General features: G+C 35.5%; 2 protein-coding genes across 6 annotated transcripts in view; one reads left to right on the top strand and one right to left on the bottom strand.

Moving 5' to 3' along the window:
* Positions 1–27101, top strand: part of TUSC3 (tumor suppressor candidate 3) — a 245212-nt gene that overhangs the window by 86648 nt on the left and 131463 nt on the right. For all 5 annotated transcript variants that reach the window (XR_011647748.1, XM_071212625.1, XM_058289935.1 and 2 more), the window contains exon 3: positions 21503–21620. Coding sequence is in view for 4 of the 5 variants with exons in the window: in XM_071212625.1 (XP_071068726.1) it covers positions 21503–21620 (118 nt within the window). In the remaining variant the exon portion in view is untranslated. The remainder of the gene's footprint in view (positions 1–21502; positions 21621–27101) is intronic.
* Positions 11885–13787, bottom strand: LOC139437817 (potassium voltage-gated channel subfamily KQT member 2-like). The gene is given in 3 exon segments (XM_071212555.1): positions 11885–12167; positions 12169–12388; positions 13619–13787. Coding segments are annotated over 3 exon segments (672 nt in total).

The raw sequence follows: 27101 nt of genomic DNA, 5'->3' as shown, positions 1-27101 counted from the left end.
CCAAATTAAATCCCACTTGGTCATAATGTACTGTTTTACATCTCGATTTATGAGATTGTTTTGTAGTGTTTTTTTGGTATAATGGTTACTATATTTAAGTATAGATATTATACCTGCTACTTAAAAATAAGGTGACTTTTTCTTTTTATGGTTTGAAATTATTTAAGCAGTATTGAGTTTATATTGTCTTTGAAGGTTGATAGATTTCACTACCATCTGGCCCTGGTCCATTTTGGTAGGGAACGTCTTTGGCATGTTCTCTATTCTCTTTGGAAATTAGACTGTTTTGGTTATTTTTTCTGTGTAATTTTGATAGATTTTATTTTCTTAGGAAATTATCCATTTTATTGAAGTTTCCAAATATGTTTGATGAGTATGAAGTTATGAAAATAGCCTCAGGGTTTAATTTTTTTTTCTCTCTTTCAGTGATTATTTCCCCTTTTTTAGTATTTTAATTTTATTTGGACTTCTACCTTTTTTTTAACTTTCTCTTGTTTTGTGGATGTTTTTTACAAAGAATCAGCCTTTTGCTTATTAGTTTAACTGTTTTTCTAATTACTCCATTTATTTCTGTTTCTTTAATTTTCTTCTGTTTTATCTGGTTTACTTTGTTCTTCTAGCTTTCAAAATTGTGAGTTTAATTTGTTTTCATTTTTTTCAGTTTATTGAAATTAAGTATTTAAGGCTCTGTATCCTCATGTCACTGCTTAATTGAATCCTGTAGATTCTGATATATAGTGTTTTCCTCATTATTATTACTTCCAGCCTCTGCCTTGATCTAGAAGGAGGAAATCTAGGGCTGAATTGACCCCTTAATATTTATTCTTCCAATCCATGAACATGGAATGTCCTTTCATTTATTTAGGTCTTCTCTGATTTCTTTTTGCAATGTGTTGTGGTTTCCTGTGTATATGTTTGCTTCATTCTTGGTTAGATTTATTTCTAGATATTTGATTCTTTTAATAGAAGAATTTACTAAATTGTAAGTGGATTTTTAAAATTTCTTTTTCAGATTATTCATTACTACTGTGTAGAAACACTACTTTTTTTTTGTTTGTTTTGTTTTTCAGGTTGATCTTGTACCTTGCTACTTTGCTGAATTTATTCATTAGTTGTAGTAGCTTGTTCTTGACTTTTTAGGATTTTCTTTCATATAGGATCATGTTATCTGCAAATGAGGAAAGTTTTACTTCTCACTTTCTGACTTGGATGCCTTTTATTTCTGTTTCTTACCTTATTGCTCTGATTAGAACTTCCAGTACAATGTTGAATAATAATGGTGACAGCAGGAATCCGTGTCTTGTTCCTGATCTTAGAAAGAAAGCCTTCAGTCTTTCACCATGGAGCGTATGATGTTAGCTGTAAACTTTTCATATATACCCTCTATCCTACTGAGGAAATCTTTTTCTAGCCCTGGTTTTCTCATTGTTTTTATCAAGATGTAGTGCTGGATTTTATCAGATGTTTTTTCTGCATCAGTTGAGACCATCGTGGTTTTTTTTTTCTCTTTCTGTTAATTTGACGAACAGTATTAGTTGATTTTCTTGTCTTGGACCCACTCTTGTATACCTGGGGTAAATCTTACTTGATCATGGTGTATAATTATTTTTAATATGCTTTGGGATTTGGTTTCCTAGTGTCGTGTTGGAACTTTTCCATCTGTATTCATGAGATAGTGGTTTATTATTTTCTTTTCTTGTACTTTATGTGTCTTTGGTATGATGATTATGTTGGCCTTATAAAATGAATTAGGGAGTGCTCCCTCCTCTTTAGTTTTTTTGGCAAAACTTTGAGCAGGATTTGTGTTCATTCTTGTAATGTTTAGCATAATTGCTTGTGAAGTTATCTGGTCCTGGGCTTTTCTTTGTTGGGAGGTTTTATGATTTCTGTGTCAATCTCTTTATTAGTTATAGGTTCTTTGTGATCTTGTTTTTCTTGAATGAGTATAGGTACTTTGTGTGTTTGTAGGAATTTGTTTCTTTCATCTAGGTTATCTGTGGCATACAGTTTTCATACTGTCCTCCTACAATCCTTTTTATTACCCTGTGTTTGATATTAATGTCCTTTTTATTTCTGATTTTAGTTGTTCGTGTTCTCATTTTTATTCAGTAACTAGCTAAAGGTTTGTTGATTTTATTGATGTCCTCAGAGAATCAACTTTTGGAATTTTGATTCTCTTTTTATTCTCTATTTCATTTGTCTCTGCTTTAATCTTTGTCATTTCCTTCTTTCTGCGCACTTTGGGTTTAGTTATCTTATTCTAGGTCTTAGCTTTGAGGTTAGGTCAATGATTTGATATCTTCTTTTTTGATGTAAACATTTAGGCTATATATCTCCTTTCCACAATGCCTCTGCTACATCCCATACATTTTAGTATGCTGTGTTTTCATTTTCATTGGCCTCAAGATAATTCCTAGTTTCCCTTATGATTTCTTCTTTGACCTGTTAATTAAGAGTTTGTTGTTTAGCTTCTGCATATTTGGAATTTCCCATTTTTCCTTTTGTTATTGATTTCTATCTTCACTCCATAGTGGTTAGACAAGATACATTGTATGAATGCAGTATTTTTGAATTTATTGAGACTTGTTTTGTGACCAAACATATGGCCTATCCTGGAGACTGATTCCCATGCACTAGAGAAGCATGTGTAATCTGCTGCTGTTTGGTGTAGTATTCTCTATACGTCTGTTAGGTCTAATTGGTTTAGAGTATCATTCAATTCTTGTTTTTCCCTATTGACATTCTGTCTAGATGTTCTATTCATTATTGAAAATGGTGTATTAAAATCTCCTATTATTAGTATAGAACTGTCTGTTTCTCCCTTTGTATTTGTCAGTATTTGCTTCATATATTTTGTGCTCTGCTCTTATATGCATATAAATTGGTAATAGTTATGTCTTCTTGTTGAATTGACCATTTATCATTTTTTAATTCATCTATTCTTTATCATTGGTTCCACAAATATTTATTAAACAAAACTATAATCCTCATATGTTTAATATTTTTATATAGTAGGCAAGAAAAATTATTAAATGAATAATGGATGAATCAGTTTGTTTCTTTACTACCTAGTATATCACTCTTCCTGGACATATATTTGATAATTCATGTGTTACTCTTATTCGGCTTTTTTGTTTTTCTTGAGTCCTATTCTATTGTAAGGTACTAGGGATGTTTAGCACAACCAAAGAGAATCACTCTGTCTTTGAGCTGGCTTTGGTTAACCAGTTGTTTTCTATTCAGGGCACCAGAATCTTAAGTAATACAGGGGTCTCCTCATTCCAGATGTCCATATATAATGCTTTCTGTTGGAATAAATAGGTAAGATATATTTATATAATTAATCACAAATTCTGACTATAAAAGACATGCATTGGGATTTTGACCTGGAATTTTGCCTTATAGAAATTTTGATTAACATTAAAGAAAGAAACCATATTATTAAAAATAATCCTTTATAGGACATTAAGATAAAAATTATATTGATCTTGGAAAATATTATATATATAAAACTAAAGATGAGTTCATAATCCTTTTTAGTTTTGCATAACCTTTTCTAGGGGAATATAAAAAATTATAGTATTGGATGAAGTGTTTTTTTTCCCCTTGATAAAATATGGAGATTTAATGTAGCAGATTTAACAGAACAGTGCTCTGCAGTTATGCTAAGCCTTCTTGAATGCTTTTGATGCAACTTTACTGCCCTCTGCAGGATGCGTTTGATACATTAGAACAATTTACAGTATTCCCTAATTCATAAATTTAGGCCTCTAATGTTCCTATGAATTACTAAAAAGAGAAAGCTTTTTAAATTAACAGTGATTTAAATTTAGTTCTTTGAGCATTTGCTATTTTGAACTGTCAGTTTCAAATGTTAGTTAACTGACTTTTGGAAGCAGTAGTGATGTATTACTTTGTTCTTTAGTCCAGGCTGACATAAGCATATGCAGCAGTCTACTTCTTTTCTTTACTTGTCGTTTGTTGGGATTCCCAGCTCTGTCTTTTAGCATTAAGAAGTTAGACTCTTGGGAGAGAAAGGATGGATAATGGTGATGGGGCGGGGGGTAAGAATTGACAATAGAGTCTGTGTTATTGGGGTATATTCCTTTTACTGAGGCTTTTGTACTCCAAGTGGACTTCATTAATATTAAAATATTTATTTTCAGTTTCATTGAAATATGTTTAATGACTTGCAGATCTGTTCACTGATCCTCTTGCTATTGAGTTATACCAAACAGAAGAAAGCCCCCATTTACCTTGCCAGTGTTGAATTTTCTAAGTATTGCAGTTGTGCTTAAAAAAAGGTCATTTGCTTTGGCTTCTTTGGAATTTTCTGTTCGAGTTAGATATATTTCTAAGAAACAGCTCATGTAGGAAGTTCTGCTGGTTGGTTTGGCCATCTAGATGCCTAAGGACAATCTTTATGAAATAGGCCATATTTTCATTTATATATTATATATATATTTTCATATTTATTTTTATTTATCCCCCCTCCGTGGCTTGTTTGCTGTCTGCTCTCTGTGTCCATTTGCTGTGCATTCTTCTGTGTTTTTGCTTTTCTCCCTTTTTTTTTTTGTTGTTGCGTCACCTTGCTGAGTTGGCTCTCCACGGTGCTTGCGGGTTGGCGACTCTCCGTAGCATGGCCCCGGGACGTGAATCCAGGGTGTCCCATGTGGTAGATGGGAGCCCAATTGATTGATCCACAGCCGCTTCCCTGTATGTTATATTTTAGTAGTCTTATATGTTTTCTCAACTAGACCACTATAGTAACATTCCCAGTGGATTCCACACACCCATTTTCTCCTCCTTAATATATTAAGTACACTGTTTCAGGTATAGCTTTCTTAATTAATATTCTGCATAATCTACCTCTTTAAAAAGTACCCCAAATTGTCCACTGCTTACAGAATAAAGTCAAGATTCTATTTATCTTTCTACCTCTTCCATTCTTTTCATTCCTTATTTTCCAAATAAGCTTGCATTGCATTCCTTGCACAGGTAATATTTATTTCAAATTGGATTGTCTTTGTTTATACTGTTCCTGCTATCTTAACATTCTCCCTTCATCCTTTCTTGCTTTTTTATACTTTCAGTCCTTCCAGACATATCTCCAGTCCTTCCCAGAATGTTTCATGTTTACATTTTGTCCAATTGTTCCAGCCCTCTGTGATCTCACCCTCTTCCAAACTGCTGTATAGGACCTGTAATGCATGTTCTTTTTAAAAATATGCGTCTTATTTATGTATTAGAAAAGGCATTTATGCCTTACTTTTAACAAGCCTCATAAAGGTGGTACCTATAAGATCTACTTCTTTATTGGAGAACACATTAAAATGCTGGGTAAATTTTGTTGATGATTCAGATGTGGATTCTACATTTGCATATGAAATTGACATTACATGATGCCAGATGATGCTTTAGTCATTATAACCTTTAGAATCATGAACAGTATTCCTTTGACAGACAGCATGTGCTTGCAATAGTCCACAGATTTAAATTTTCTTTTTCTTTTTTCTTTTCCTTCCCAAAGAGCATAAATAGAGTAAAGCTAAGTGGCTTTAAAAGAGACATTAATTAACCTGCATTATGAGTCTGACCAAGTGGGCTTTTAGTCAAACGTTCAAAAATTCAGAATCCCTAATGTAGTAATAAATTAGTTTTAGAGTATATTGACTGGTTAGGAATGTTTATTACTCATTTTCATTTGCAGACCTTTATTAAGTACCTATTTTGTACTAGGTCCTAGTCAATGAAAACAGAAAAGATATGTGCATAAAAACAAATAGTGCTACAAAGTAACAGAAAATTTCAGTTTTGCATGGTTGCGTCAACAAATCAACAAGTTCTATAGGTATAGATGTTTAAACTGATTCTAATAGATTTCAGCTAGACTTTGAAAGAAGGGAGGGCATTCTAAACCAAGAATTTAATGCATGAGGTAAGAATGCTCGTGGTATGTTCATGAAACAGTGACCCTTTCAAGTGAGGTATGTTCACAGAGACATAGATTCTAAATATCAGGTGTCTGATGTTTAGATCTTCTCTAGAGGATATGGACTTCCGTTTTGCCCATTGTTTTCCTTATGTGGACAGTGGGAAACTTTTTAGAATTTTGGAAGAGGGAATAGAATCTACAAATAATTATTGGGAAATTAAATCTGAAAAAATGGAAAGGAGTACAACATTTGAAGTCAAAATTCCTGGTCTTTGATTTCTCATCATTCTTTATCACATTTCTTATTTTCTTCACTTATTTTCATTGCATATGACAAAACTCAAATCAGGTTTTAGGAACAGACCAATATGTCAGGCCGTCAAGTAGCTATGAATCTTATTCTTCAAAAATTGAAACATAGTGGTTGCCATAGGTTCTTAAGGGAGGGAAGAAAATAATAGGTGGAATTGCTCTGCATGATCTTGCAATAACAGATACAGGCCATTTTAAATTCAAAACCCGTAAAAGTGTAAGGTGCATAAAGGTAAGCCATAATGTAAACCCTTGGCCATGGTTAGTAGCAATACTTCAATATTTGTACATCAGTTGTAATAAATGAACCAGCCAGTGTAAAATGTTATTAACAGAGGAGAGTGGAAGAGGGGGTGGGCATTGGGTATATGGGGCTCATATTGATTTTAACTGTTTTTATTGTAGAATTGGGAGAGGATCAGTGAGGCATTGCTTTGGATAAGGGAGAGCCCAAGTTGTGTATTCTTAGTAAACAAAGCACATGTTCTCACCCATAACAAACCTTCGTTTCCCAGCATCTTGTTCTTCCTCTCTTTAGGCTGGTGTGATTGCTGTACCTGCTGCTTGAAATATTCATTCTCTACCTCAGAGGTGACCCTTTCTAATCTTTGGGATTTGAGCCTTAGTGACACTTCATCTGAGAAGCCAGTTATAACTGTACAATTTAAGAAGGCCCACCAGTTATTTTCTGTAATATTGTCCTGTGTATTTTTTCCCTTGGCACATATTTTAGCCCTTAGTTTGTTTTTTTAAAGATTTATTTATTTTTTATTTCTCTCCCCTTACCCCCCGCCTACCCCCTCCAGTTGTCTGCTCTCTGTGTCCATTCACTGTGTGTTCTTCTGTGTCCCCCTGTATTCTTGTCAGCGGCTCCTGGAATCTGTCTCTTTTTGTTGCATCATCTTGCTGAGTCAGCTCTCTGTGTGTGCGGCGCCATTCCTGGGCAGGCTACACTTTTTTCCTGCTGGGCGGCTCTCTTTACGGGGCGCACTCCTTGTGCATGGGCCTCCCCTACGTGGGGGACATCCCTGCGTGGCAGGGCACTCCTTGTGCGCATCAGCACTGCACATGGGCCAGCTCATTACAGGGGTCAGGAGGCCCTGGGTTTGAACCTTGGACCTCCCATGTGGTAGGCGAATGCCCTATCTTTTGGGCCAAATCCTCTTCCCTTTCATTTCTTTCTTTAGTTGTCTGTTATCTGATTTCCCACTGAAACATCACCTCCCTGAGTGTAGAGACCATTGAGACTAGTTCAATTCATGCAGTACAATAAAATCATCAGTAAATAGTTTTTTGGTGATTGAGACTAAAGTAAATCTTATCTTAAAATATATATTTTAATTAGAGAAGTTACAGATTTACAAAAATGCAGAAAATTCAAAATTCCTGTATACACCCCATACACATGCAGGTGTGCAGTTTTCCCTATTATTAATTACTTTGCATTAGTGTGATACCTTTGTTATATTGATGAAAGAATATTATTTTAATTTACTACTACCTATAGTCCATAATTTATATTAGGGTTCACTGTGTTGTACAGCCCTATGGTTTCTTTTTAAAAATTTTATTATAACATATAAACAACCTAAAATTTTCCCCATTCAGTTTGTCCCACATTCAAATTTATAATCAGTGGTATTAATTACATTCACAATATTGTACTACCATCATCCACCATTCCTTGCCAAAAAATTTTCATCAGCCCAAAGGAAAACTTTATACAAATAAAGCATTAAAACTCATTCCTTACATCTCCGCTACTAGTAAACCTGTATTCCAGTTTCAGACTCCATTAATTTGATAATTCTAATTATTTCATATCACTGAGCTCATACATATTTGCCCTTTGATGTCTGACTTATTTTACACAACGTGATGTCATCAGAGTTCATTCACATTGCTGCACGTTGGAATTTTATTCATTTTTATGGCTGAATAATTTTTTATTCTATGCATATACTGCATTTTATTTATCCATTCAACTATTGACAGATACTTGAGTTGGAACCATCTTTTGGCAATTATGAGTAATGCTGCTATGAACGTTGGTGTGCAAATATGTTTTAGTTCCTGCTTTCAGTTCCTTTAAGTATATACCTAGATATGGGATTGCTAGGTCAAATCATGATTCTATACTTAAAATTTCTGAGGAACCTCTGAACTGCTTTCCACAATGACTGCACATTTTACGTTCTCATCAACAATGAATGAATGCTCCTATTTCTCCATATCCTTTCCAACACTATTTCTTTTTCTTTTTTTTAATAGTAGCCATTCTAGTGGTTTTGACGTGGTATCTCATTGTGGTTTTAATTAGCATTTTCCTAATGGTTAATGTTGAGCATCTTGTGCATTTGGCCATTTGTATATCTCCATTGGAGTAATGTCTATTCAAGTCTTTCACCAATTTTAAAGAAAATATACTTTTATTATAGAAGTTGTGAACTTACGAAACAGCCATGCACGTGTAGAATTCCCATACAACAACCCTTCACCAACACACCACACCATTGTGGAACACTTGTTACAGATTATGAAATAATATCATCAGACTATTGCCACTGACTCTGGTCCATAGCATACATTTGATGTATCTTTTCCATACCCACTATTATTAACTACATCTTTGGCATTGATGCAAGAATATTACAGTATTACTGTTAACTATATTCCATAGCTTACATTAGTTATGTTTTTCCCATGCTTCTCCACGTTCCCACCACCCTATATTAGTGACATACATCTGTTTCAGTTCTCAGAATGACATTCTTTCATTTATACTATCTGCAGCTATCATCCACTTCTGAGTTCCCTGTACTATTCAGTCCCTAGGTTATTTTCTAGCTCTTTCAATTGATATTTACATCCCTAAACTACTCTTTCCAGCCGCAATCCAAATTATAAACAAGCTGCTACTCACTATAATGTGTTACCATCAACTCTGCCCATTTCTACCTTTTATAGTCAAGTTAATTAAAACTTCTACATATATTAAGCATCAACTCCTTTGCAGCCCTCTTCTTTTTTCCTGATAACCTGTACTCTAGGTTTTAACCCTATGTATTTATTCTTTATTTAGTTCTTATTAATGAGACCATGCAATATTTGTCCTTTTGTTTCAAAGTTCATCTGTGTTATCACGTGTGCCCCAATTTCATTTCTTCTTACTGCAGCATAGTATTCCATCATATGTATATGTCACACTTTGTTTATCCATTCATTGGTTGATGGGCTCTTGGGTTGTTTTCATCTTCTGGCAATTGCGAATAGTGCTGCTATGAACATTGGTATGCAAATATCTGTTTACATCACAGTTTTCATTTCTTCTGGATATATTCCTAGTAGAGGAATTGCTGGATTTTATGGCATTTTTATATTAAGCTTTTTGAGGAACGGCCAAACTACCTTCCACAGAGGCTGCACCATTTTACAATCCCACCATTTCTCCACATTCTCTCTAGTACTTACTGTTTTCTCTTTATAGAATATTGGCCATTCTGTGTGGTGTAAGATGATATCTCATTGTAGTTTTGCTTTGCCTTTCCTTAATAGCTACTGATATTGAACATTTTTTCATGTGCTTTTTGTCCATTTGGATTTCCTCTTTGGAGGAATGTGTCTTTAAGTCTTTGACCCATTTTAAAATTGGAATGCTTGCTTTTTTATTGTTGTGTTGTATGCTCTCTTTACATAGCATGGAAATCCAACCCTTATTGGGTATGTTGTTTCCAAATATTTTTTTCCCATTGAATGGGCTGCCATTTCACCTTCTTCACAAAGTCCTTTGAATCACAAAAGTGTTTAAGTTTGAGGAGGTCCCATTTATCCATGTTTTCTTTTTTTGCTTGTGATTTCAGTATAATGTTTAAGAATGCACTACCTACCATCAGGTCTTGAAGGATGTTTACCTACATTTTCTTCTAGGACCTTTATTGTTCTAGCTTTTATATTTAGGTTTTTGATCCATTTTGACTTAATTTTTGTATATGGCTTGAGATAGGGGTCCTCTTTCTTTCTTTTGGCTATGGATATCCAGTTCTTCTAGGACCATTTGTTGCATAGACTGTTCTGCCCGAGCTGGGTGGGTGTGACAGGCTTGTCAAAAATCACTTGACCACAGATAAGAAGGTCTATTTCTGAACCACCAATTCAGTTCTATTTGTCTGTGTGTCTGTTTTTATGCCACTGTATACCACTGTAGCTAGGTAATATGATTGAAAGTCCAGAAGTGAGAGTCTTCCAACTTTGCTTTTCCCTTTTAAAATGTTTCTGACTATTTGGGGTCCCTTACTCTTCCAAATAAATAAATTTGATAATTGTTTTTTCCATTTGTAGAAAAAATGATGTGGCATTTCTGTAGAAATTCCATTGAATCTGTTTATCAATTTGGGTAAAAATGACATCTTAATTGTGGTCAGTCTATTTCATGCCTGTACCATGCTTTTTTTTTTTTTTAAACCACTGTATCTAAGTAATTATGCTTTAAAGTCAGGAAGTGAGAGTCCTTCATCTTTGTTGGAAAGGAAGAAGTAAAATTTCTGCTCTTTGCTCTTACGTTCCTATATCTAGAAAGTCCTGAAAAATGTACAATCAAGCTACTAGAACTAATAGACAAGTTCAGTAAAGTGGCAAGATACAAGATTACTGTGTAAAATCAATGGCGTTTCTACACAACTAATGTGCAGCCTGGGGAGGAGTCAGTAAAAAATTCCATTTACAATAGCAACTAAAAGATTCAAATATTTAGGAATAAATTTTATCAAGGACATAAAGGACCTGAATCAGAAAGCAAGAATACATTGCTTAAAAGAAAACAAGAAGACTTAAATAAATGGAAGGATATTCCATTCATACATTGGAAGACTAAGTATTGTTAAGATGTCTGTTTTCCCCAAACTGATTTACAGATTCAACACAATCCCAATAAAAATTCAGACAGGGGAAGTGGATATAGCTCAAGCGATTGGGCTTCCACCTACCACATGGGATGTTCTGGATTCAATTCCCCGTGCCTCCTAGAGAAGGTGAGCTGGTGTGGTAGGCAGGCGCAGCAAGCTCACGCAACAAGATGATGCAACAAAAGAGACATAAAGAGAAAAGACAGTGAGAAACACAACAAACCAGGGAGCTGAGGTGACTTAGGTGACTGAGTGCCTCTTTTCCATATGGTGGTCCCAGGTTTGGTTCTCAGTGCCTCCTAAAGAGAAGACAAGCACACAGCAAATGAACACAGAAAGCAGACAGTGACCACAGACATCGGGGGTTGGGGGTGGGGGGGGGTGGGCTAAATAAATAAAATCTTAGGAAAAAAATCCCAACAGCCTTACTTTCAGAAATGGGAAAGCCAGTTATCAAATTTATTGGGAAGGTGAAGGACCCCTAATAGCCAAAAATATCTTGAAAAAGAACAACAAATTTGGAGGCCTCTTGATACCAGACTTTAAAACATATTACTTAGCTACAGTAGTAAAAGCAGCATGGTACTGGCATAAAGACAGACATATTGACCTATGGAACTGAATTGAGGACTCAGAAATAGACCCTCTGTTTCTTTATTGATTCTCTGCCCAGGTGTTCTATACAGTGCTAGAGTGGTGTTCTATACAATGCTAGAGCAGTTGAAGTTTCCAACTGTTATTGTAGAGACATCTTTTTCTCCCTTCTGTACATAGGCACGGTGACCATCCACTGGTAGTACTGCCACGTGGAGCCAAGGTCTGTGCACGACAGGTTGGTGGCGTAGAACCTCCAGGCAGACTGAATGAGGCCAGCCGCGGGGTTCCGCTGCTTCTCAAAGTGCTTCTGCCGGTGCTGCTCCTGGACTTTGAGGGCAAAGCCGGACCCCAGGATGCCTGTGGGAAGAGCGAAGAACGAGATGCCGATGAGCGTGAAGGTGGCCGCCAGGAGCCTCCCGTTACTTGTCCCCGTAACTGATGGTCGTCAGGGTGATCAGGCCCCACCAGAGGGCATCCGCAAAGGTGTGGAAGTGGTCGTTCTCGCCTTTCTCGGCCAAGTACACCAGGAACGAGGCGAGGATGAGGCAGTGGAAGCCGATGTACCAGGCGGTGACCAACTCCTTGCTGTGGACGTAATTCGGAACATCCTGGTTAGGTGCATGTACTTTTATGATATTTCTTCCTGGTGAATCACCCCTTTTATTAATATATAGTGTCCTTCCTCATTTCTAATAAAAAGTTTTGCTTTTAAAGTCTTTTTGATCTGATACAAGTTTAGCTGCTCCACCCGTTTTTGGTTACAGCAGGTGTGGAAAATCTTTTTTCTAACCTTTCACTTCCAATCTGTTAGTATCCTTGGGTCTAAGGTGAGTTTCTTATAGACAGCATATAGATAGCTGATATTTTCTTTACCATTCTTCTGATCTGTGTCTTTTATTTGGTAGTTTAATCCATTAACATGCATTGTTTTTACTGTAAATGTAGTTCTTATTTCACCCATTTTGACCTTTGGGTTTTATCTTATTTTATTTTCACCACTCTTTTTACACTTTTAGTTACTTTCACTGATATACTATTCATTTCTAGACTCTCTTCCAAGCCTCTCTGTCCTGTCTTTATTTTCAGGATGTAGCACAGTTTCTGTTTATCTGTGAATATTCTAAACTCACCCTCATTTTTGAAAGATAATCTTGTTGGATATGAGACTCTTGGCTGGCATTTTTTCTCTTGCAGTATCTTAAAGATATATCACTGCCTTCTTGCCTCCATGGTTTCTGATGAGAAATCAGCATTTGATCTTATAGGGAATCCCTAGCATGCTAGGAATTGCTTTTCTCCTGCAGCTCTCAGAATTCTTTGTCTTTGACATTTGACATTCTAATTAGTATGTGTCTCACACTTGGTCTTTTCATATTTATTCAGATGTGTGTATGTTGAACTTCTTGGACACAGATATCTATGTCCTTCAGTAGGGTTGGGAAATTTTCTACCATTATTTGTTAAAATATTCTTTCTGCCCCTTTTCCATTCTCTTCTCCTTCTGGGACACCCATGACAAGCTTGCATGTCTCTTGCCATCATTTAGTTCCCTGGGACCCTGCTCAGTTTTTTCCATTCTCTTCTTTTGTATGTTTGCTTTCAGAGGCCATGTCTTCAAGCTCACCGATCCTTTCTTCTGCCTCCTCAAATTTCCTGTTACCTGCCTTCAGTATATTTTTTATTTCATATTGTGCCTTTCATTCCCATTAGAGTAGCTAGTTTTCTTTGTATGCTTTCCAGTTCTTCTCTGTGTTCACACAGTGTCTACTTAATAACCTTATTCTCTTTAGCCATCTTACAGAATTTATTAAGAAGATTTTTTGAACATCTATGATTAGTTGTCTCTCCTTCTTTTTGTCATTTTGAGGCTTACTTTGTTCCTTTGACTGGCCATATGTTCCTGTTTTTTGGTATGTATTGCAGTTTTTTGTTGGTGTCTTGGCATCTTGCTTATTAGATGTCTCCTGGGGACTGTCAAACACGTCCTTTAGATAGTTTTGGGTGATTCCTAACTGCTCTGTAGGACGAGCTGACTCTTCCATCTCCTTACTCAGCCACCATCTTGGCCCTCCTCCTTGCCCATTTTTTAAAATTGGGTTGTTTGTCTTTCTGTTGTTAAATTGCAGCAGTTCATTAAATATTTTTGTATTGTTATTGAATATATGGTTTCCAAATGTTTTTCTCCCATTCTACAGCCTGTCTTTTTTACATTCATGATGAAGTGCTCTGATTTTAATTTAGATGAAGTCCCATTGATTTATTTTTTCTTTTGTTGCTTGTGATTTTGGAGTAAATTCTAAGAAACCATTGCCTAATACAATGCTTCCTTGTTTTCATCCACGAGCTTTATAGTTTTGATTCTCCTTTTTAGGCCTTTGATCAATTTTGAGTTAATTTTTATGTATAATGTGAGGTGTAGGGTTCCACTTTTGTTGTTTTGCATATGGATATCCAGTTTTCCCAGCACCATTATGTATCAAGTATTCATTTTCCATTGAGAGGCCTTGGCACATTAGTCAAAATCCAATTGACCATATATGTGAAGATATATTTGTGATCTCTCAATTTGATTTCATTGGTCTATATATCTGCCCTTGTGCCAATACCACACTGTTTTGATTACTGTAGCTTTATAAATTTGGGAAGTGTGAGATCTCCAACTTCATTCTTCTTTTTAAAGGTGAAAATTTGGCTATTTGGGGACCCTTATGCGTCCATAGAAATTTGATGATTGGCTTTTCAACTTCTGCAAAGAAGGCCATTGGAATTTTGATTGGAATTACATTGAATCTTTAAATTGCTTTGTGTAGAATTGACATCTTAACAATATTTAGTCTTCCAATCCATGAACATGGAATGTCCTTCAATTTATTTGTCTTGTTTTCTTTCAGAAATGTTTTGTAGTTTTTCATATACAAGTCCCTTAATCCTAGTTCAATTTATTCTTAGCTTTTGCTTCTTTCTGTTGCGGTTGTAAATGGAATTTTTCTGTCCTCTTTAGATTGTGTAGAATCAGAACTAATTTTTGCATGTTGATCATGTACCCTAAGACTTTGCTGAATGGATTTATTAACTCTAGTAGCTTTGTTGTGTATTAGTTAAGTGTTTTTATATTTCAGATCATCTGGAAGTAAGGATAGATTTACGTCTTCCTTTCCAGTTTGGATGCTTTTTATTTTGTTTTATTGTCTAATTTCTCTGACTAGAACTTCCATTACAATGTCGAATAGCACTTGTGACAGATAGTATCCTTGTTCTGTTCCTGATCTTAGGAGGGAAAGCTTTCAAGAATTTTAACATTGAGTATGATGTTAGCTGTTGGGTTTTCATATATGCCTTTGATATGCTGAGGAAATTCCCTTCTCTTCCTAGTTTTCTAAGTGTTTTTATCAAGAAGTAGTGCTGGGTTTTGTTAAATTTCTTTTCTGTGTCAATTGAGACCATCATGTTTTTCCCCCTTTGTTCTGTTAATGTGGTGTGTTACACTAATTTATCTTATGTTGAACCTCCCTTGCATTCTTCTAATGTGCTGTTGGATTTGGTTTGCTAGTTATTTGTTGAGGATTTTTACATCTCTATTCATAGGGATATTGGTCTGTAATTATGGTATCTTTATTGGGCTTCAGTATTAGGATGATGTTGGCCTCAAGAATGAGTTAGGGGAATTACCTTCCCCTCACTGTGATACATGACTCCCAGGGATGAGCCTCCCTGGCACCGTGGGATTACTACCAATCACTAACTGATGATGCAACTAGAAAAAGATGTTGACTGAAAGGGGGAAATGGTAAAGACAAATGAGTATATATGACTAAGAGTCTTCAAAAAAGAATCAAGAGGTCATCAGAGGGGTTGTGCTTATGCACTCCTTAGCAGGATCCCAGAGACAGCCAAAGTAGATGCAACCCAGGTACTGGTGCTCCTGAGGGCTATGGAAACATACAGGTTCTACGATCATGGCAGTTGACTCTGGAGTTCAGTGCCTAGTCAGTGGGCCCTACTTTGGAATTTGTGTTCCCAAGTGTGATGGAGTTGGACTCAGATGTGAACTTTTTACACATCCCTCTTCTGTCACTTTTACTGACCTGTGGTTGGCACTGGGGTTGGTGTATACTCAGGAGGCTTCACCTCTGGACTGGCCATGAGCCAACTGGACCCTGAGCCCCAGCAGATTGCAGCTCCGATTCTTTTGTTTGTTGGACTTGAAGAAGAGATGAGATGTGGGGGTATTTTTGGGACTTGGAGTTGTCCTAAATGATATTGCAGGGACAGATACTGGACATTATATCCTGCCATGATCTACTGAATAAACTGGGGGAGAGTGTAAACTACAATGTAAACTATAATCCATGCGGTGCAGCAGTGCTTCAAAATGTATTCACCAAATGCAGTGAATGCACCACAGTGATGAAAGCGGTTGTTGATGTGGGAGGTGTGGGGGTGTGGTGTGGTGTATATGGGGACCTCTTATTTTTTTTAATGTAACTTTTTTTGTGATCTATGTACCTTAAAAAAAGACAATTTAATTTAAAAAAAAAAAGGATGTTTAAAAAAAGCCAAAAAAAAAAAAAAAAAGGGAATGCGTTAGGAGTTAATCCCTGCTCTTCAATTTTAGGAAGAGCTTGGGCAGGATTGTTAATTCTTTTTGGAATGTTTGGTAAACCTCACCAGTGCAGCTGCCAGTCCTGCGCTTTTCTTTAGTTTGGGGATTTTTGATGACTAATTCATCTCTATTTGTTATTAGTTTGTTGAGATCTCTTTTTTCAGACATTGTAGGTAGTTTGTGTGCTTGTAGGATGTTGTCTTTTTCATCCAGGTTATCTAACATATTGGTGTCCAGTTATTCAGTGTCCTCCTGTAATCCTTTTTAATTTTACTGGAGTCAGTAAAAATGTCACCCCTTTCATTTCTGATTATAGTTATTTGCATTTTTTCTGCTTTTTGTTTCTTTAAAGATTTGCCAACTTTATTGATACTCTTAACAAACCAACTTCTGATTTTGTTGATTTGGGTTTTTTCCTCTTCATTCCTATTTCATTTATCTCCCTATTTTTTGTTATTTCCTTTCTTCTTTCTCTGGGTTTAGTTTGTTCTTTTTCTAGATTCTCCGGTTGTGAGGTTAGGTATCTGATTGGGGATCTTCTTTTTTAGGCATTTAGAGCTATAAATTTCCTCTCAGTACTGCTTTTGCAGTATCCCAGTTGTTTTGGTAACTTGTGGTTTTGTTTTTGTTTGCTCAAGATATTTCCTAATTTCCCCTGTGATTTCTTCTTTAATCTGTTTGTTGTTTAACAGTACCTGTTTAAATCACATTTGTGAATTTTCCATTTGTCCTTCTGTTAATTATTTTTAGTTCATTCCATGGTGGTGGGAGAAGATACATAGTGTGACTTCAGTATCTGAGTTTATTGAGATTTGTTTTTTTAATCTAATGTACCATCTATCCTAGGAATGATGCATGCACGCTGTGTAGTTTCTTGCCTTCTGAGTACAATGTAGTCTTACTGTGCTGACCATTAAAATTATTTGTTGTGTGCTATGGGGAATAAAATGATTCTCTTAAGTTCTTTATGCTAAATAACCTCAGATTGTAGTGCTATTTATGTTTAGCCCTCTTAAAAATGCATTTTTTAAAATCACAGCTGTAATGTGTTCTCCTTGTTAATAAAAAGTGCTTAAAATGCTGAGTCACTGTTTTTAACCTTTGTACCCACCTTTTTACAGACTTGTGTCTCAGAGGCAGCATTGATTATTCCTCTGTGTTTATCCACAGTTGACTTGATCTTTACCTTCCTTGATGTGTGGTGAAAACTTAACTTTCTCCTCCCTTAGCATTTCCATCACTTTTAATTTTCTCCTTTGTGTATCTTGATAACAGGAAATGACATCCCTCTATTCCTTTTTCATTACCTAAAGAAAATGTCACTTGATTTCCAATTTGTAACATGAAGATTAACAACACACCCTTCCCCTTCACCTCTTTTCCTTTTACCAACCATCTAAAATTAATTGTACCTCTCTACTGTCATAGTTGATAGCTTTTATATTCTAAACCTAGCCATCATTACATCTGTGTTCTGTGGGTTGATTTTGAAAGCTGAAAGCTAATAAACAGCAATTATCCTGTTATTTCCACATAAATATCATCCACTCAAAAGGAGTAGGTTATGATTTTGGTTCCTTCCTTCCAGTACTGTTGATGTGACTCTTGTATCACTCAAAAGAAAATGTTCAAAATAATTAAGCTTTCTCAACACCAACAGATCAAAATTATGATACTTTTTAATATGCATCTTTTCAGACCTTGCCTTTCATGTTCATTTTTTATGTTTCACATTGTGAGAACAAATATGTTGTACTTACAATGTTTATAATATATTCCAACTGTTTCTGATTCTAACCATTGCCTAGAATTTATTCTCTTCATCTTGGAGTCTAACTAGATTCCTGTTCTGCTTCATCTTCATTGCTTCATAGCTTCATAATTGGTCCGGTTTTCTCATGTATCTTCTCTTTCCCATCTCATTAGATTTCTAGTTGTCGTTTTCCTTCTGTTATAGTGCCTCTATCATAGCCTCAGGTTTCCTATTCTATCCTTAGATGATGTGGGCTATGGGTGGGAGGCTCTTTATCTCTTCAGAGATAACCTAAGCTGTCTGTCTGTGACTTGTGGGTGTGAGATGGTAAGAAGCTGCAGTCCTGCCCTTGGTGACCATGGCAACGACTCCAGTCCTGGAAACAGTTTAACAATGCAAGGTCTGTAAACTTTAAATGTTCAGGGGAAATGCAAACCAAATGTACTTATTTAGAATGTATGAAGTCCATGCTAAAAGCTTCCCTAAGATGTGGAAGATATATATGCTAATTCAAGCCTATTGAGAACTGAAATAAAAGGACCATTTAACCTTTCCTCTCTGTATAAAAGAAACTCGAAAGTCTTGTTTGAGGCTCTGGTTTGCAACAGGAAGCTCCCAAGTCCGGCCGGCTGTCAGTAAACCATTTTTCCTTCTCAAAATCATTCCTGAGTCCTGGCCCCTCTATACGCAAATAATTGAACCTCTCTCAAATTCTACAACATAGATAGTTTCCTAAGAATGTGTAGATGGTAAAATTTCAGGTGCCTTGTATTTCTGAAAACATGTTCATTTTCTCTCAAATTCTACAACATAGATAGTTTCCTAAGAATGTGTAGATGGTAAAATTTCAGGTGCCTTGTATTTCTGAAAACATGTTCATTTCAAACTTGATTTTTTTGGCTAAATATGGAATTCTAGATCAAACATAATATTCCTTTGGATCTTTATTTTTTAAATTTTTTAAATTTTTTTGACTAGTTATATTTTTGTATTAGAAATAATGGAATTTTGTCAAGCACTGGAGATACAGTAAATATATAAAAGTCAATTACATTTCTATTTCTATTCAGTAACTGAAAACAGTTTAAACTTTTTTTTTTTTTTTTTTTAGTGTGGTACATTTATTGCATTTTCCCTTGGATCTTAAGTGAATTAATTGTTCTAGCTTCTAGTATCTAGTGCTGCTAATGAGCTAATGACCAGTCCATTAACATTCTCATTGTTTGCCCAGGTTAAGTAATTCTTTTTCTTCTGGAAAAATCACTGTCTACGGTGTTCTGAAATATCGCTGTATGTCTAGGTGTTGGTCTTTTTTCATTCCTCAATTGAAAAATTGGGAAATAATTTTAATGTGAAGACTTAGTCTTCTTTGTGTTATTTCTTTAGAAATATCTTTTTTTTTTCTTCTAATTTTCTCTCTCTTCTCTTTCTGGGACTCTGCTGCTGAAAATTAGATTTCTTGGATTATTTCTCCAGGTCCCTTTCTCCCCACTACCCTAATAAATTTCACCTATGTCTCTCTTCCCCTTAAATTTTATTTACCTTTATCTTCTGATAATAGTGTTTAATATAGGAAATCACAGTGCTATTTTAAATTTCTAAGTGCCCTCTCTCTCTTACTTTCTTCATTCTTTTTTCTGAATATTGTTGGGAGCAGTCTGGTGTGGGCCATGAGGTCCCTGGGTCTCCTAGCTGGGTGTGCCAGGACTGCACGGGCAGAATGCACTTTCCAAGGCATGGGTGCACCGAGCAGCCTGAAGGGACAGGCTCCCCTGTACCCAGTCCACTGTGTGCAGCTGTAGAGAAGGGTCCTCTGGTGACTGAGAGACTTGGTGGCGTGGAGTGCTTGGCGCAGGATCTTTACGTCATGTGCCAGCGTTCCTGAAACAGTCACCGCCAGTTTCTTAGCGTGTTAGGGTAAAATCTCAGGTCCTGCATAGTTCTTGACAAATACATTATCTTTTTTAAGTATATTAGTTAAGGTTTCTTTTTAATTCTTTTGCTATATCTTTGAATAATCTGTTTCTGTTTGTTTTGGAAGTTTTTTAGTTGTCACATTTTTGTTAATTTGAAACAATTCCCAACTTACAGGTCAGTTGCTACCAGTGAAAGCCCAATCATTAAATAATGGAAAGATTAGCTTTGGGACTGGGTATTAGGGGACCAGGGCAGAAGTTGAGTTGACTGTTGCTTATAAGGAAGGTTAATTATGACCCCCATTTATAGCTTCATTTTTCATCATGAGACACTGCTGCTTCGGGATCCATGTTTTTCTAGCTTTTTCCTGCACTTTATTCTCCTTCGATATTGTAGTTTCATTTATCAAAACTCTTCCCACAGCTTTCGGTTTTCCAGAAATTTTTTGAAATCTTTCTTCTACTGCTGACTCTGCTCCGTCTTTTCATTATTGTGGAGTTATACCTTCTTAATTTTTTACTGCTATTTTTGGAAGAAGGAGGAGACAGACTCCTTTGAATAGTCAACTATATGTAAGAAGCACTCTCACTTTGTGAGTGTGCATTTTAATGTTTTAAAAACCATCACTGTTCTTTTATTTCTATTCTGCTTTCCTTCTTCCGGCAATATCAGTTCTCCATCTCTGCTCTGTTCCTACATTTAAGTATAAAAAGCGTTATGATCTGAAAAATCTGGAAAAATGTCTGTTGTAAATGGATGCAAAGTACTAGTAAATATTCTGTTAGAGAAGGGCTAGTTGGTCCTGCCAGTAGGTATAATGTGTGATCTCAGATAGATTTTGTGGCATCTGGTTTAGCAATTCAGAAATTTTACTTACCTAAAGGTTTGAATGTAGGTATATTTATACAAATGGCATTTATAAAGGTGAAATATGGCTGTCTTTACAATTTTATAACTAAAATTTCCTCAGGATTTTTGTTTTTCTGTTAAAACTAAAGTGCAAATATTCTTAAAAATTACTCTGTGTCTTTTACTAAAACTCACTAAAGGATTTAAGTTGTATGAAGTACCGTAAGAGATGCTCCTAGAACAAGAGCTGGCAAACTTTTTATTTAAAGGGCAGACTGTGGGTCTTGCAGTGTCTATTGCAGTGAATCTGCTCTGGCCTTTTGGCATAGAAGTAGCCACAGACAATACGTAAATGAACCACTGTAGCTGTGTTGCTGTTAAACTTTATTATGAACACCAAAATTTGAATTTCTTGTGATTTTCTCGTGTCACAGAATATTATTATTTTGATTTACAACCATTGTTGTGTAAAGAATATTCTTAGATTGCAGTCCACATAAAAACTGTTGGTAAGCCAAATTTGGCCCCAAAGCTATATTTGACTGACTCCTGCACTAGAAGTACATGTTCTGTTAACAGCTTTATTGATGCTTGACTATTGATATATTTCTACTCTGCCCCATTATCCTTATCAGGCAAGCTAATGAAGAATATCAAATACTGGCTAACTCCTGGCGCTATTCATCTGCTTTTTGTAACAAACTCTTCTTCAGTATGGTGGACTATGATGAGGGGACAGATGTTTTTCAACAGGTAAAAGTTATATTTCATTTTGGTAATATATTTAACAGAGTTAGTTATGGTTGATACATTTTGTTCTGCCAAGGAAAATACAATTCATCGAATAATAAATAGAGTGCTAACAGTAAATTCTGATGGATAAAATAATTATAGCTAATGTTAGCTTTATCATTGCTAGCACATTTTTGCCATTAGTGAGTATAGTAAGCACATTTTGTCTTTTTCATTGTGGAGGAAATATGTTTTTTCAGCATGCAGTGGGAGTTGACAGGCATTAACCTTACTTTGGTATCGTATGTGGTTTAGGTGGCATTTTACATTATAAAACATTATGTAAAATTCTATGCACATTTTTCTTCTATTTCATCTGATGCAATATATAGAGAGAATTTTACATGTAAAGTATTAAAGTGTTTGTTTAAAAGTGCTTGTGCTCATTTACACAGTCTTCTCTACAGAGCGAGGTAATGGCTTATGGCTTGGAAATGCTGGTCGCCATTGATATTGTCCTGGTTGTATCATCATCGTGGTATCATGGAATGCTTCTGTGCCAGGCACTGTGCATTTTTCTTTCAATTTATTTTCACTGTAATTCAGTGAGTGGGATACTGTTTTGTCCCCATTCCACAGATAAGGGAAACCAAGGTGTGAGAGGTTACCGAGTTAGTAGAAAATAGAGCTGGAATTTGAACTTGGCAGTCTCGTTCCCAGAGCTGCAGCTCTTAACCTTGCTGTTAACATGCTTTTATTCACTTTTAATATTTATCAGTATAAATGCAAAATTTATTGCATTACTTGGGACTGGTTGGTTTGGGTATCTTGTAGTATTTTATTTTTCTCACGTTTTGACACTGTGGGGCACAAGGCTGCACCGGGTTATGGAAAAACATTTAGTTCTGAAAAGAATCTAGCTTGCTAATTGTAAATGCTCCATTAGTAGGGATTTTTGTTCATTTGCTTCCAGATTGATTATTCATTCATCTTTGCCAGTTTCTAGTTAAATAAGAGAAATTTTCTTTTTCCCTTCAGTGACTTTACCGTTAGTCTTTCCTATTACTATTTTCACTTATTTCTTCCCCCAGAAACTTATTTTGCCTTTTCAGTATGTTTCTTTGTATTGATCCACTCAGCAAATGTTATTGAGTCCTTACTCTGCAGGAGCAATAAATAAAATGAGAAAAAAAGACACTGTTCTTCCCTATAACGAGCTTGGAGACTAGGGAACCTAATAATAATAACAAAAATACTGCTAGTAATACAATAAAGAAAACATGTTAATAAATATGTAATCTCAAATAACCTTATAAAGAAAAATTATGGTGCTCTAAGAATCAAATATTCTTTCTTATAATTTATAGGTCTTCATAGATGCTCTGGAGAAGTGGTGTAGCAGTTTGATATGGTTATAAATTCCAAAAATATATATCAGATTATGCTTGTAATCTGGTCTGTACCTGGGCATGATTAAGTTACGATTAGGGCTTTGATTAGGCCACATCATTAGGACCTTGAATCCCCACCCCTTGGTGGGTGGGGACTCACAGATAAAAGGCATGGCAAAGGACAGAGGTGAGGGTTTTTGATGTTGGGAATTTTGATGTTTGAGTTTGAGGCTGAAGCCTTAAGCTGAAGCCCCAGGAAGTAAGCTCATAGAGGAAAGAGAAGCAAGCCCTGGGAAAAGAGGATCCCTAAATCCAGAGAAAAGGAAGACCCTGGAAGGGAGGAACCCAGGAAGCCTGAACTCTTGCAGATGTCAGCAGCCATCTTGCTCCAACACATGAAAATAGACTTTGGTGAGGGAAGTAACTTATGCTTTATGGCCTAATATCTATAAGCTCCTACCCCAAATAAATACCCTTTATAAAAATCAACCAGTTTCTGGTATTTTGTATCAGCACCCCTTTGTCTGATTTACACAAGTGGCCTTAAAGATCATCTAATGGAAGTGCTATTTGTTATATAATTGAAGCCTCTCTAACATATTAACAAATTGTCATCTTGCGCCAACCTGATAACCACAGCAGAGACTTTAAACTCAAATGTTTACTCTAGTTAGATCTGTAAACTAGATGAGGAAAGCAGTTGGATTAGTTTCATTATGGCATCTTTGTTTACATACATACTTAGTATATTAAACACATTAGTTCTTCATTTGCACAAGTAAATAAAATACATTGTCTTCATTTTTATTTACATAAAGTCTGTCTTGAGCTAACGTTTTAATCTTTTACAGAAACACTCATGTTTCCCTTTTTTCTTAACTGCTGTGAGATAAAAAAGCAGCAAAGCACCATGCCAATAGATACTTGGTTTTGTTGAAGAAATGATAAGGTATGGGTGGGGACTTTGGCAAACTGGAGAGGACATGCTTGTCCTCAGTGGGAGACATGCACCTCAGCTCTAGCTCTTTTGGGGCAATAAAAGCCACATATAACTCTGTTTGTCTGCCTGCCTGCCTGCCTCTTTATCTGTCTATTTGTCTGTCTGTCTGTCTGTCTATCATCTGTATCTATCTATCTCTCTATCATCTATCTATCATATTGCTCCCTTCCTCCCTTCCTCCTTCCTTCTTTCTATCCATCTAATTTTATAGATGTGTTCTGGTATCTCATTTGTTCTTTTCAAATCAGTTTTATTGATACATATTAATAAAGCATACAGTCCATCCAAAGTGTACAGTTCATGCAAAGTATATAATCAGTGGTATTTGTTGTAATCACATAGCTGTGTGTCACTTCAATCTTTATTAGAGCATTTTCATTTTCATCATTAGAAGGATGGAAACAGAATAGCAGCTACATATGGCAGAGGATGCATAGGGCACCTGAGAAGTAGTTATTAAGGGGTAGAGCTTTTTTTGTGTGTTTTTAAAAAATTATTATTGGAATAATGAAAATGATGTCATTTGTTTTTTTTAACAGATCAGTTTTATTGACACATATAAAGCATAAAACCATCCAAAGTGTTCAATCACTGGTGTTCATTATAATCATATAATTGTACATTCATCACTTCAATCATTTTTTGTTTATTATTATTATTATTGGGATAATGATAGTGCTCTGTCTGTGTTTTTAGAAAGTATACAGACCCATATTTCTATATGAGATGTCTCTGTCTCACGTGAGAATACTGATCTTACCTTTGGACTGACTACTGACTTTATTCACTATAGGCTGCTTCTGTATAACCATATAGATAGGTAGTTATAAATATTGAATCCCTTTACATCCTTTAGTCATAAAATTTTTTAAAAAGTTTGGCCTCAGTATGAGAGTAAGAAATTGAAATTGTTTTTAATTGAAAAATTTCCTCAGGTTAATTTTAATTCAGCAGAATTACAGATTTAGAACTACTTTGTCTTTTCCAAAACCTAGCCTCTGCCTTAGCAGTAAGGTTTCTGATCTTTAAAATGCACAAAATTATAACAGTTAATGACTTTTATGGTAAATTATAATCTACAAAAATAGGGAAATATATATTTTGCTTTACTCGAGAACCACTAAAATATTTATAATGCTTAGGGTTTTTTCCACTAACAATTGAATCCCATTTTGTTGAAGTACTCTTTCTAAATTGATGTTTTAAAGCACTGTTAGTAGTAGTGTGGTGTCTGACTATAATTTAATAATAACAAGTGCAGAGACTTTGTAATTTCTGGCTTGTTGAGGGCTTTTTGGGTTCCTGTTGCGTAACTGAGGCTAAAGTTTGAGGCAGGCGGAGGGGTTAACGAATAGGGTGTGTTAGGAGGAGCTCAGGGCTATGCGTTGTTAGCTTTGGGGAAAATGTGGCATGTTTTAATTATTAAGAAGAGGGCTTCGAATTAGAGTTTTTGAAATTCCACCATCCTGGGATGTTAAGACTTAGTGTGGATTTTCGAATTGTTCCCTTACAGGAAGTGTCGAAGAGGGTGACATCCTCCTTTGTAATATTAGGTTGACATATTGGCTTTAGCTCTTATGCATTGAGCAGGGAGACACATGAACAAAGTCCGGAGTGGTAGAATCACGGAACAGAAAGGAATTGTGTGTTTTGTTCAATTTAACCAAAATTTGTAAATGTTTGTAATATGCAGTCCCATGGCTGGGAAATGGAATAAGGTAGACTCCTATTGTACGGAGACATATGATGCTATAGTCTATGGGGATTTTAAAATCATACTGCAGAAATTTAGATTTCTAAGAAGCTCATTCTAGAGTTTTGTAAAAAATTGTTTATGAAAAAATTGTTAAATCTTTATTCAAGGAGGTAGAATTCAGGAAGCATTAAGATACAGTGGTAATGAAGTGTCTAGAGTCAAATGACCTGAGTTCACATTCTAGCTTTATCTCCTCAGAGATGTGACTTTTAGTATATGGTTTAATCTTTTTATGCTTCCAAATAGCACCTTTCTCATAGGATTGTTGGGAAAGTTAAATGAGATGTTAATATATGTAAAATGCTTGTCTATATCTGATGCTTAAATGTTTATTAAATATTATTTTTATTATGTAACATTAATATAAATACTGGCGGGCAGTCCACAGTTGCCTTCCTTTTGCTGAAGTTGGTTAAGTTGAAGTTCTGTAGGAATAAGGAAAAGTTAGAAAAAAGAAGAGCAAGAAAAGAAATGGGGTAAAGGTATTCCTTTGGAGTGAATAATTGCTTAAACACAGACCAACTGTTGGTCTTTCCTTACACTGTTTAGAGAGTACTAATGTAGATAACCTAAGTGAATAATGGAAATTTGATTGTATTTCCAATACTGAAAAATGATAGATTTTTTTTTATAGACACTTTTCTAAATATGACAATTATGTCAGAGTTCATTTGTAAAGCAGGGGCAGTTTTGGTCTTGACTGTAATACTTTGTTATTACTGGTAGCTAAGTTTTTACTGCTGTATCATTACTTTGATGTTATTTGTCATCTGATATAGTGTTATTTAATGTGTTTTGGTTTTTTTTCAAAGTTAACATTCTTATTGAACTGAAATTTGTATAGAACAATAGGCCCATGTGATTTTTTACCTTCAAGAGTCCTGACATGGTTTGGGTGGAACAACTACAAAATAGCATATATATATATACATTTTTTTTTTTCTTTTTCCCCTTAACACTTCAGAATTTATGGTAATGATCCTCAGAGACTGGTTCAGTTTTCAGGTTACAATGAACATTGATAACATCTTTTGCCTTCCTTTAGTAGTGTCAGTTAATATCCTTCCCCTCAATGTTCCCATCTCTACACATAAGAATAGGCTTTAGTAACACTTAGGCAAGTAATAAACTCTAAGAACTTTAAAAGTAGTGCAGGCACATGCCACGCGTATATGACTCCACAGTTACTCTGCCAGAAAGACACTGAGCTCGCTAAGAGTTTGTCAAGTTCTACAAGCAAGGAATGCTCTGCTGGGAAGGATAAGGTGATCAAGTCGAGAGCTCGAGAGCATGAACCAATGGATCGTTTGTGTGTACTTCATTTCAAAACCTTGCTTCCAATATGCAAGTAAACA

This window comes from Dasypus novemcinctus, chromosome 29 (genome assembly GCF_030445035.2).
Source record: "Dasypus novemcinctus isolate mDasNov1 chromosome 29, mDasNov1.1.hap2, whole genome shotgun sequence".
NCBI classification, from domain to species: domain Eukaryota; kingdom Metazoa; phylum Chordata; class Mammalia; order Cingulata; family Dasypodidae; genus Dasypus; species Dasypus novemcinctus.
The sequence above is the reverse complement of the archived record's forward strand: the minus strand, read 5'-3'. Positions and strand labels throughout refer to the sequence as shown.